This window comes from Sipha flava, unplaced genomic scaffold (assembly GCF_003268045.1).
Source record: "Sipha flava isolate LNK unplaced genomic scaffold, YSA_version1 236_pilon_pilon, whole genome shotgun sequence".
Taxonomy (NCBI): domain Eukaryota; kingdom Metazoa; phylum Arthropoda; class Insecta; order Hemiptera; family Aphididae; genus Sipha; species Sipha flava.
Genome location: NW_020272878.1, coordinates 2,123,048 through 2,136,021, shown reverse-complemented (window position 1 = coordinate 2,136,021; position 12,974 = coordinate 2,123,048). Strand labels below are relative to the sequence as shown.

The following is a 12,974-nucleotide window of genomic DNA, read 5'->3' as shown; positions in this document are numbered from 1 at the left end:
TAATGTAATAATAGGGACTTTAGAAGAGGATACTGCTGGTCCAATTTTTTTACTGAATACTGAAGCACTAGAAAAGACCAATCACTCTACAGTTTCTAAACTTTTTGACAAATCTTTAAGCATTTTATGGCCTGATGGGATAAGACACGACGTTTTATTATTTTTGTCCGACGCTGCGCCGTATATAGTAAAGTGTAGAAAATCTCTGAATGCTCTCTACTCTAAAATGGTACATGTGACTTGTGCTGCTCATGGCCTCCATAGAGTTTCGAAGGAAGTACGAAATCAATTTGGTACTGTTGATAAAATTGTAGCTAATGTAAAAAAAATATTTAAAAAGCACCATCACGCATATAAATTTTAAAAAATTACGCACCGGATATCCCTTTACCTCCAGAACCAATTATAACCTGATGGGGTACTTGGATCAATGCTGTACTTCATTATTGTAAATATTACAAAAAAGTTCGTGATGCTATAAATATGTTGGACTCCAATAATGCTTTAAGTATTAGTTTCAAAAAAAAATTTGGTAAAAGAACACGTTCAAAATAATTTGATGTATATTACTTCAAATTTTAAAGTTCTTTCTGGATCAATTTTGAAACTGCAGACAAAAAACATGCCTTTAGCTGAATCGTTGAGTATCATGGACAATGTTCAAACACAATAAATATCCGTTCAAGGTGAACCAGGGAAAAAAGTCTATGAAAAAATGGAAAATGTTTTGTCTAAAAATATCGGATTAAAAACATTAAAACAAATCTCGTCAATACTTAGTGGATCTATCTTCACCATGGATGGTCTTCCCGAAGATCTGTCAACAAATGACCTTATTTTCTACAAGTACGCACCAATTACGTCAGTGGATGTCAAAAGATCATTTTCTGTTTACAAAAACCTTCTGAGCCAAAACAGACGATCATTTAAACTTGAAAACATAAAAAAGTATCTTATCATTCAGTGTAATTCAGGTAAATATAACAATGAATACCTAACATGATTTAATAATTGCTGTATTTGATAAATTCTATTTTTTTTAAATTTAGGACTCTGGGAATAGATCCAGCGTAGAACAGCTTCATTATCAAAAGAAAAATACAAATAAAATAAAAAAAAAATTTTGTTTCTATAATTATTAATTATGCTTTTAAATACATCTTTTATAAAATAATAAATGCATATGATACTGCATATTTTGGTTTTTTTTTGGTGCATACGTATGCACATATTTCATGGTTTTTTAGCGCATAAAGTTTCGAGCCCTGTATATGTGGGTGAGCGATGATATAGTTTTGAGAGACAGATTTTTCAGAATTTTGTTTGTAATGAGGTCATTTCCAGGTGCCTTGCCGGGAGGTAATTTTTTAATTATATACTGAATTTCACCAGGAAAGATGGGTTTTGCAGGTAGCGACATAGGTAGCGAAGCTGATAGAAATTGTTGAATTTCAATAATTGTGTCGTTTTCGGGATCGGTGCACGAATGAGGCTGGAATGTTTCAGCTAATTGAGAATATACAGATACAGAGAATGTACAGAATATACGTTGCAATTAAAAATGTAAATGTTGAGGTGTTTTTAAATTATATTATCTATACTTCATACGTACCGAAAAAAGTGAATTGAGGAATTACTTTTAAAGCGATTTGAACAACCGTATGCAACATAAGAAACAGGCATATTTAATAAATATTAATTACTAAATAGTGTATAATTAATATTGTGATGTGTGGGGAATAGTGTTGATACAATATTTTGCAAACCCAAAACATGGCGGACAAATGATAACATAATCAATGCGTGCTTCAAGTGATATCGGAAGTTCGTCATCTAGTATAATACAGATATCTGTGTTTGAAAGTATACTAAAATAATACCACGAAATTGGTAACTACCGGTAATTACACGTTTCATACTAAAAATGTAAACGCTATCAGCTGTTTTTCAAGTGAAATTGATTACGTGAACAGTAAATTAATATATGTGATAAATATGAGTATATCGTAATTTGTTAGTGTAAAATACTTTTTGTACAACTCTTGTCTGTGATGAAATATATTCTTTAATTTATAACTATTGTTAATTGTATTTAAAATGTTGGATCTTTTTACAATATTCAGCAAAGGAGGCATTGTCCTTTGGTGCTTCCAAAGCACCAGTCAAATTACTCAGTTCTTTGTACCCTCAGTTAATTCGTTGATTAAAACTGTTATTCTTCAGGTAAATAACAAGTGCTTATTATTACAAACATGAATAGTTACTTTTATTGTATTATATTTCAATTATTGAATATTATTCTAAAGAATAATTGTACTAAATTTTATATTATTAATGGCTCTTCAAATTAATTAAATTCTTAGGAATAAAATAATTATTATAACTATAGAAATATATAATTATTTAAATTCATACTTTTCACCAATTCTAACATTTTCTACAATAACTATATCATAATTAAATAAATATTGATCATTTATAATGTTATGTGCCATAAGTTTAAGTATTATAAATCAAAAATAGGAATATAAATATTATGACTTATTACAGGAAAGAACAAGTAGTAATAACAATTATGAGCAAGATTCTTTATCATTAAAATATAGATTGGATAATGAATTTGATTTGGTGTTTGTGATAGCATTTCAAAAAATACTGCAACTATCGTACGTAGATAAATTTTTGGACGACATACATTTGGAATTCAGAGACAAATATAAAAATGACTTGGCTCGGAAAAATTATTTTATGGTATAGTTGTTATTAATTCCATTCAAAATAACTTATTTATTATTTGATTTGTATTTAGGAATTTGAATTTAGTAAAAATTTCCAAGAAGTTCTTAAATCTGCTGAAGAGTGGGGAAGGGTTCAAGCTTGTATTCCAAAGCAAATGCGTACATTTAATGAATCTATAAAATCAAAAAAAACTATAGCATCTATGATTGAACGAAAAGGAGATGATAAAGAAAATAAAAAAAATGGTAAGTTAAAATTTGTATTATATTTATTTATATAAATTTATTTAAAAGTAATAGGTAAGTCTATAATTTATAAATATCCATTACCTAGTGAAAATAACAGAAACTCAAAAAAATGATAAAGAAATTAACCATAGTGATATTTCATTTAACGAAGAAGATATAATCACCCAAAACCGATTAAAAATGGCTCAAAAAATGGGTACTATAAATTCTAATAAATTGAAAAAAAATAAAGAGTTAGTATTGTATATTATTATATTTATGTAATTATTAAAATTTTATACATTTTCTTTAATAATTAAATTTATTTAGGAAGGTACCAAAACCTTCTCCCAAAGCAACTAAACAACCTCGTACCTGGCCATTAGGTGGAAGTATAAAAGATATAAGCACTTTAGATTACACTAAAGATAAGCCAAATAATAATGCTGATAGCCCAATTGAAATAGAAACAAACAATGAAGTAAATAATGTTTACCTATTTTGGATTTGATTTTAAATATAATAAGTTTAAAATAATATTTATTCATTGAAATATGTTCTCAGATTGTTGGAAAAATGGTTGGTGGAATTAAGGATATAGAAATTGATAGTGAGAGTGATGAGGAAGATTCTAATGAAAAATTTGAAACTGCTGCTGAACGTAAACAAAAAAGTGATAGTAAAAGAAGTGTATTTTCTTTATTCAAGTAAATAATTGATTTTTCTATTACTGTAAATATGTTTTAATTCATATTGATTCAAATTTTTAGGGGCTTGGTTGGAAAAAAAAATTTGACCGCAGCTGATATGGATCCAGTATTGGAAAAACTTAAAGAACATTTAGTAGCAAAAAATGTAGCTATTGAAATAGCCACTAAACTTTGTGACTCTGTTTCTTCTAAACTTGAAGGAAAGGTAAAATATTATTTTAGAATACAAATATTATTTAAATAAGCCTATTTTTTAAAAATCCTGTTTTAGGTTCTTGGTTCATTTGAATCAGTAGCAACAACTGTAAAGAATACTATGGTTGAATCTCTAGTACAGATTTTATCACCAAAACGTAGGATAGATATATTACGAGACGCAATAATGGCAAAGAAAAATGAAAAGCCTTATGTAATGGCTTTTTGTGGAGTAAATGGTGTGGGAAAGTCTACAAATCTTGCAAAAGTATGTTGATTCCTTTTTATATTATCATAGACACTTTTTATGTCGTTTTAAAATAGGTATAAAATATTTTAATATATTCATATTTATTTTAGATTTGCTTTTGGTTGATTGAAAATAATTTGAGAGTATTAATCGCAGCTTGTGATACATTCAGAGCTGGTGCTGTTGAACAATTAAGAACTCACACTAAACATCTAAATGCACTTCATCCTGCAAAAAAACATAATGATCAACAAATGGTACAATTATACGAAAAGGGATATGGTTAGCATTAATAAAACTTACTTAATAAACATATTTGTTTATAGAAATCAAATGAGTTGAATAATAAAAGAATATTACAATTATAATTTAATATTTATTAATAGATTGATTGGTAACAGTTTATAATTGTATAAACATTTTCTGTTCAATTTATGATGATATTTATACTGCATTATATATTAAATATTACTTGTTCCTCCCAGAATTTAATTTATAATTTTCTGGTGATTACAGGAAAAGATGCAGCTGGAATTGCTATGGAAGCAATCAATTATGCCAAGGAAGCCAAGTATGATGTGGTTCTTGTAGATACAGCTGGTAGAATGCAAGATAATGAACCATTAATGCGAGCTTTAACCAAAGTAATTATTTTAATTTATAAAAATGATCTGTGTTTTATCATATAACATTATATAATTGATAATCAATGATTATATATGTGAATATTCAGGCAGAGAATAAAATCAATAATAAAACTGAAATTTTGTTGTAATTTTTAGTTAATCAAAGTAAATGAACCTGATATGGTTTTATTTGTTGGTGAAGCATTAGTTGGCAATGAAGCTGTTGATCAGCTAGTAAAATTTAATCAAGCCTTAGCTGATTATTCCTCTTCAGTGACTCCGCATTTAATTGATGGAATTGTATTGACAAAATTTGACACTATTGATGATAAGGTAGGTTGAAATATTTTTTCTAAATATATGTATTTGTATATGTATAACTATTTGTTATGGCTATAAGATTAAGTGTATGCTAATGGATCAAATTTATATAGAATTATTTACATTTCATTCTTAAATTAATTACTACTTATAGGTAGGAGCTGCTATTTCAATGACATACATCACAGGTCAGCCAATAGTATTTGTGGGAACTGGTCAAACTTATACAGATCTCAAGTCATTGAATGCTAAATCAGTAGTTGCTGCTCTTATGAAATGAAAGTATTTATTGCTATACATAACTTACATTTAAACAGTATCATATTAATAACTTAATTTATGTCTATTTGAAATCTTTAATTTTTTTTTGTAATTTGGTGATAATCTGTTGGTTTTTATTAGTTTTTTATGAATGGATATTTTAATATATGGTATTTTATTATCCTATTTGATATTTATGTATTATTTCATACGTGTATTATTTGTTAATCTTTCATTCCATTAAATATTTTTGGTAAAAATAAATGTGGACATCTACGCGTTTATAATATCCTTAAATAGTTTTAATATTCCTTTACATTATAGTTTGATTCAAAAGAACTCCACTTCATTATTTATGAATAAATAAACATAATTTATTCAACTATTTACAAAAAAATAAATATTTTTATTTCTATGTTTTATGTAGTAAATGAAACAATCAACTAATAATATAAGTAATCTTTTTACTTTATTGGTTTTTATTTGTGTACTTACTCTTGCATTTGAAATATAGAACATATTTTAAATTTATTAATACTATTTATGAATCTAAAGGATTTTATAAATTATAAATTTTTAATATGCTCTATACTGGGGGTCGTCAACATTTTCAAACAAGTGAGCTACATTTGAAATTTTAAGTCCCTGGTGATCAACAATTTGGAGAATTTAGGTCTTTAGGAAGAGATTTGTTTAATGAACAAAAAAAAAAGTAAGGTCTAAGCTTACATATATATTGTTCCTTCACAATAATAATAATCTAATATTTCCATTATTCGATTATTTATTATAGGATCAACCTATTTTGATAAAATTAATTTTTATAACGACCTATATTCCTAGAGACATCGACTGGTTGGCGACCCCTACTCTGTGTCGGTCTGGCCCACCTGGATACCCGGAAATCGCTGGTGTCCTGAGATTTATTCTTGAAATAAGGGCTCAACCAGGAGTGGATCCACAGTTAGAGAACTGTGGATCAGGTTATTTCAAAAGACCACTTATTAGAAAGTGGATTAGAAATGTATTTCTTGTAGCAAAGAACAATATGATCTTATAATATTTGTTTTTTAAGTTTATTCATATTTATCATTGTAAACATTTATCTTAATTTATGGGATCTGGCATAGAGATGTTATATTTTACTATACAATTAAACCAAAAGTATCATTGGAGGGAGGGAGTGGAAATTGGGGCATTTGCCAGTTTAGTTTTAACTTCAACCTATAGTCAACATACTTAAAAAATATAAGAAGTCTTCAAGAGGCCAATTTTATCAACCAATATTAATTTTGGGTCAGCTGACCTAATGAATCTTTCTGAAATCTGCACCTGAGATCAAAGCAACCATGCTAACATGAAAAATCATAGTAAGTAATTATTTTCCTGAATTAAATTAAAATTGTGTTATTCTTAACTTAATCTTGAAATATTATTGACGCTATTTAATAGAACTAGGTATAACCGCTAATTTATACATTTTTGTTCTTTTGATCAGAATCGAACAAATTTAAATACTTAGAAAAATTTGGATGAATGTTTTTAATGGTCACATACACTAATACAATGATAATTCGATAATATTTGATTAGAAGAAATATAAAATCACAAAAAAATTAAAATTTGTAGTAGACTTCAAATTTAGCTAGAAAAATTTTTAGTATGTATTACTATGTATTATTATTAAATCTCCTCCAATATTATGTTTTTAAGGGGCCCATTTTAAATTTTCTTGCCGAAGGCCCAAACATGAGCCAGACTGACACTGTGTATAGAGGTACTCAACATAACTTTGAGAGTTAAAAATATCACGACGAATGTAGATCATTATCTATTATTATTTTTGTGTGAAGATGACTCGTATAAATTATGAAAATAAATTTTGAGTTGATAATTTTTATTTAATTTTGAATGAAATAAGTACCAGAATGTTTGAAATAGAATATGGCGCATTGTAACATAAATTATCAAGAACACACATTTCCTCACATAAAGAAAAATATAAAGACCTAGATGTAAAAAAATTAAAGTTAGAAAAATAACTTTACGTGAAGCCGCAGGACAAGCAATAGCTAGTCATCAAGGGTTCAATCGATGCAACTGCAAAATAGGTTGTGGCAATAAAAAAATATGCTTGCAATGCAACAGAAATATTGTGCAGCTCAATGGTGATCAAATTATTTTACAATGGGGGGAATTGTCCCTCAGAGGAATATTCCCATTTTTTTAACCCGTTGGGGCATATCCTTTGGTTCATCTTTACGGATGTCTCCTGGCCTTATATATTATAGTGTCTATACTGTTGATAAAATCTATAAATAAATAGCCATACATTACTATGGTTTTTGGATTAAAATATGACGTTCACTCCACTCAAGATTTACCGTTAAAATCAATAACCATAGGGTTTTTTTCCAGATACAGTATATATAAAACCAATGCTATCAACACTTTTAACCTATTAGAAGCTCAATGGTTCGTGTATGTATTTTTATTCTTCCATGATGACATTCCATGTGGTGTGATCACAAAATGTTTGTGATTTCATATCAACTAATAATAAGCATAATGTTTAGATATAAAGGTATGTATGTTAAAACATATTTTTGAAAAGAAGTGTTATATTAAATTATTTCATGTCTAATCCATTGCATTATTTAATATATTTTCATTTTTTATTTATTTAGTAGATGTTATTGAATTTCATTTGAAATAATTATGTCCATTAAAATATCTGATAATGATTCGCTAAATGTTGGGTAAAATTTGTTTAGTATATTTCTTAAATAAATAAAATTAATTTTTCTTTTATGAAAACTTTTTAGAATTTTTTAAATGTTTAGTAAAATAATTTTTTTGATTTGTTTTAAAGTAATACATATAAAATTTCAAACAATGGTCAACTTATTAAGCTGGATTCAAATATTCTCGGTACACAAACTTTGATTGTTACTGATGATGATGGATCCCTTGAATCAGCTGATGAACAACCTACTGCTGCTGTAATTGAAAATGGTAATGTTACAGGAATTGTCATGAGCAAAGCAAATGATGCAAACATTACACAATATGAGTTAAGACCAAATAATAATGCTAGTAAGTATTATACATAATATATCAAATATTGTATTGAAATATAAAAGTATACCTATAGATTAAAAAACTAAATTTTTTTAAATGTGAATTGCATACATTTAAATTATTACAAATAAAATTTAAAAATATTGTAATCTATTTATTACATGAATGTTTTTATGTTTGTTTAATTATCCTGGAAGGTATTGTATCTATATATATATATATATATAGTTCCAATATAGTTAAAATAGTAATAATAATATAATAGCTAAATAAAGCACTTATTCAAAAGTAAAATATATTAATACAAAACTATCATCAAAATGCAGTTAATCAGTATGTTAAAATTTATCATGTAAATAATTTGATTACAGCTCAATTTTTTGTTGTACAACCAATTAACGATTTATTTACTACCACAACTACAGTTAAAAGACCAATAATACCCTTAAATAATGAAGTGTCTAGAAAAAGAGTGGATCATACTGTTGTTACAGTAAGTTCCTTCAAATTATTAAAAATGAAAACATATTACATATTATATGTTCATGAAATAGGTTGTCTCATAGTTTTTACATTTTAACTTCCAACCTTATATAATTTATACATTGATTATTTAATTAATAAATTTGTGAAAATATTTTTTATGTTTTCAGAGAGATGCTAAAAGACGATTAACACATAATGAAGTAGAACGTCGAAGACGTGATAAAATTAATCAATGGATAATGTATATGAGCAAAATTATACCAGATTGTGCTGAAGAAAACAAAACCAACTATGACAATCAAGTAATAATATAATTTTCTTTTTTTTTTAAACAAATTCTAAATTTATTTACAATTCAACCTTGAATGGCATTATATAAAAAAATGTAAAATGATACTTAAATTAATTTTCAATAATTTATTATTAAATGATTAACAATTTAGCAATTAATTTTTTGTTACTGGAATCAATCCAAAAATAAGAACAATGTGATTTATATATAGTTTGAAATGGTTACAATACTATTTGAGATAATTAATATATGTAATCTGAAAATCAAAAGTCACAAACATAGTAGACACAATTTATCAAATTATCTGCCATGGGAAAAAGGAATGAAAGATATCTACATATATGACTCTCAAAATGAATATATTTAAAATTATTAGTTACAATAAAATTTAATAGTAGTATAGATCTGTACATAAAATATATGTATAATAAATGTTAACTTACTGATCGATGACCATCATCAATTATAGTAAAATGTGCTAACATAAATATCCATAGTTTTTGTCTTAATTAAAATTTAAAGTGGTCTATTTGTATTTAAAATAAGATTTCATACGGTAGAAAAAAGTGGTTTTTATTTATTTATATTTTATATTTCTTTTCTTGTTTATATGTAACATCATATATGAGTATACATTTTAAATTATAATATAGTACAAGTTATGATTTATTTAATTATTATTATGTTTTCTAGAGTAAAGGAGGTATTCTGGCAAAAGCATGTGATTATATTAATGAATTAAAATCAACTAATCAAAGATTAATGGACTGTGTAAAACAAATGGAAGCCATTAATAGACATAATAATGAATTAAGAATAGAAAATGAAGAATTAAGAGGAATTTTATCACAGCATGGATTATTATCTGAGAGGTAAATAATACTTATATTTCTAATCTATGAGAATATATGTGACATCAGTGAAATACGTTTCCCTGGCACCACAATGTTTGAAAATCCATAATTTTTTTGCGCCATTAATTGTACTATAATTTGTACCAATTTTTACCACTCATTTCAGAATTTGTACCCAATATATTGCATTATATTGTTATTCCATAACTCATAAGCTACATTTCTAAATTCTTAAAAATAAAATACTGGAACAGAATAAAAACAAGAAAAAAATAAAAGGAGGGAACGTTGGCTATGATTTGATAAGGTGTATCTGAAAATGTTAAAAATGTTGGATTCTTTTTTCAGTTTATACTTAAGGGGAATCACTATGAGTTGCAAGGAGTTGTGAGATGCAAATGGTTTAGAAGTCAGAATGATGAACAAATAAACGAAATGTTTATTTGACTTAAAATTTAATATAATAAAGGTTCTCCTTTAGCTAATTGATAATAACAATAACTGAAGTACAAATAAAAATTCTCAATAGTTAAATAAAATACCAATAAAAATAGGTTGTATAAAAAAATGTACAACACCGTGTACCTTGGTGATAATAATAAAAAAAAAACAATCTGAAGATTAAATATTATTAAATCATTTTTAATTTTTCTATTTTTTTTTTTTTTTTTTTTTTTATAAAATTATTTCTAAATAAGTATAGAGCATCATTAAAATATAACAAACGTTTAAAATAATTTTTAAGTTTTTTGAAACATTTCGGTGGGAGGGGGGCTGTAGCCCACTAGGCACCCTCCTATATACGCCACTGGTAGATAATAATAAAAATTATAGATAATATATAATATTAAGATTATGAGATTCCCCAGCCTCGCTTATTGGTATATTTTTCTAGGAAATAAACTGGAATAAAAATAAACAAGCAACTTGTATGCTATCGAAATTTACTATTGACTAATAAAAATTATTTAACCTTATTTTAATCTATTAATGTATATTATTATTGTATTGGTTCGGATAATTGACTTAGTACATCTCCCTGTAACATTTTACACGGATAAATTATTTGTTGATTATTAAATATAAGACCGTACCCATTATGAGACGTAGAAATAATGTTAATCAACACGATTGGAATTTTTTAAACATGCAATGAAAGTCGTCGGGGGCTAAATGATAACGCGTTGTATAAGTCATTTCATGTTTTTATTTTAAACAGCCGACGTTCATATAATTTATATAAAAATCAGTTTTCTACCAATAGTGGCGCACACAGGATTTTTTTCTGGGGGGGGGTCAAGGTAAAAATATAACACATTTAACAATTAACAAAATTATGCAAATCCTTAATATATTTTGACTTAAATAATACCATTGATAATAGAATAGACTATTCCAGTGGTTTTCAACCTGTGCGTCGCGGCTCCCAGAGGCGTCGCCGGTTATTATCAAGGGAGCCGCGTTCGCAATAAAAACTAAAAATAAAATTTCTGTGCACCAATACATATTACATGTTGCGTGTGTGAGACAGATCGGCCGTCGATAACCGTGTTTGGGATATCGAGAAATAGCATATTTCGATTACTATTTACAATTAGGTACTTAATGATTTGCCTCTAATCTAATCTATTTAAATGTTCGTATGGGAGCCCTATATTTTATTTCAAAATCATAAGAAGCCGTGGACCCAAAAAAGTTGATAACCACTGGACTATTTTATAATTAATGATACTAGGTATTCAATACTGGCTCTTCATATTTTAACCTAGACATCGGAGAAATTTCAGGGGGGTCAACCCTTTAACCCCCCTGCGTGCGCCACTGTCTACCAATAATGCTATTTCAAATCTTTTAACAAACATTTCAATGAAAGAAATTCCTTGATACTGTTCACGAAGCACAATTATTGCAATAGAATTATCATAGAAAGTAATAGTAGTAACGTCAAATTCTTGATTGATAAATGTTCACAAGTTCGATCAAATATATAATTATTAACTTAACAAAATATGTACCTATTTTATAACAGGTAATGTTATTTGCAGGTTTTCAACCGACAAAATTTTATTTACGTTCATATAAATTCTTATTTGTTGTTCGAGTGCAAAATTTGGATGTAAATACAATTTTATTCAATTGGTAAAAAAAACACACATAATATGTTATAATAAAGTATATCTTATGTAATTTTCCCTGGAAAACGTATCCCTGACACCCGTAGAGAGAAATCGATTTTTCCATGGGAAATTCGTTGGTACAAATTCTGAAACGAGTGGTACAAATTATGGTACAGTTAATAGTGCAAAAAAAAATGTGGAATAGTTCATTAGGTGTGATTTCGGGTGCCAGAGAAACGTTACTCAGGGATCCGTAGACAGAAATCGATTTTTCCGTGGGAAATTCATTAGTACAAATTCTAAAATGAGTGGTACAAATTATAATACAATTAATGGCGCAAAAAAATTATGGATTTTTCAACATTGTGGTGCCAGGGAAACGTACCTACACCAGTGACAGATTTAGCATAAAAAAAATTATTTAAACAACTAGGACACCAAATTTGTCCTATTGCTAACATTTTGTTTATCATTATTTTTAATTTTTAATCAAATTTATATAAAAGTGCCACGGTGAACTAAATTTCCCAATTTCATCACTTATAGAAATTAATTTATTAATGATCCATGAAAATATGGAACTTGAAACTTCAATTTTTGTTATAAATTAATATTTCTATATTTTTTAGTTTTGTTTCTAGAGATCGTGACTCCTCATGATAACATTAAACAATTTGTAAAAATCATGTTAAACTGATTTGAACTTATTATTTATTACTTTACTCAACATATTCATAATACCGAAGAGACCAATATATTTATGTTTTTCAAATTCAAATAATTTTACAATAAGACTTAATTTAAAAAAGAGTGAT

The 12,974-nt window shown here is 26.9% G+C and overlaps 2 protein-coding genes and 1 pseudogene across 3 annotated transcripts; all 3 read left to right on the top strand.

Moving 5' to 3' along the window:
- Nucleotides 1-483: 483 nt before the first annotated feature.
- Nucleotides 484-1,104, top strand: LOC112683852 (annotated as a pseudogene).
- Nucleotides 1,105-1,867: 763 nt separating this feature from the next.
- LOC112683812 (signal recognition particle receptor subunit alpha homolog) lies at nt 1,868-5,459 on the top strand. The gene is made up of 12 exons (XM_025554983.1): nt 1,868-2,223; nt 2,551-2,751; nt 2,810-2,984; nt 3,073-3,220; nt 3,297-3,447; nt 3,531-3,673; nt 3,737-3,881; nt 3,948-4,139; nt 4,232-4,403; nt 4,638-4,765; nt 4,904-5,080; nt 5,223-5,459. Exons 1-12 carry the CDS (start codon nt 2,098-2,100, stop codon nt 5,346-5,348), a joined length of 1,884 nt encoding a protein of 627 aa, XP_025410768.1. The 5' UTR covers nt 1,868-2,097; the 3' UTR covers nt 5,349-5,459.
- A 2,310-nt stretch (nt 5,460-7,769) lies between these two features.
- Nucleotides 7,770-12,974, top strand: LOC112683811 (upstream stimulatory factor 2). Of its 2 annotated transcripts, XM_025554982.1 has the most exons (7): nt 7,770-7,913; nt 8,017-8,088; nt 8,202-8,425; nt 8,782-8,903; nt 9,064-9,198; nt 9,882-10,060; nt 12,789-12,974. In XM_025554982.1, exons 2-7 carry the CDS (start codon nt 8,048-8,050, stop codon nt 12,817-12,819), a joined length of 732 nt encoding a protein of 243 aa, XP_025410767.1. In that variant the 5' UTR covers nt 7,770-7,913; nt 8,017-8,047; the 3' UTR covers nt 12,820-12,974. The 2 variants fall into 2 exon arrangements, with proteins under 2 accessions (XP_025410767.1, XP_025410765.1); XM_025554980.1 differs by lacking the exon at nt 7,770-7,913 and having other exon boundaries at nt 7,983-8,088.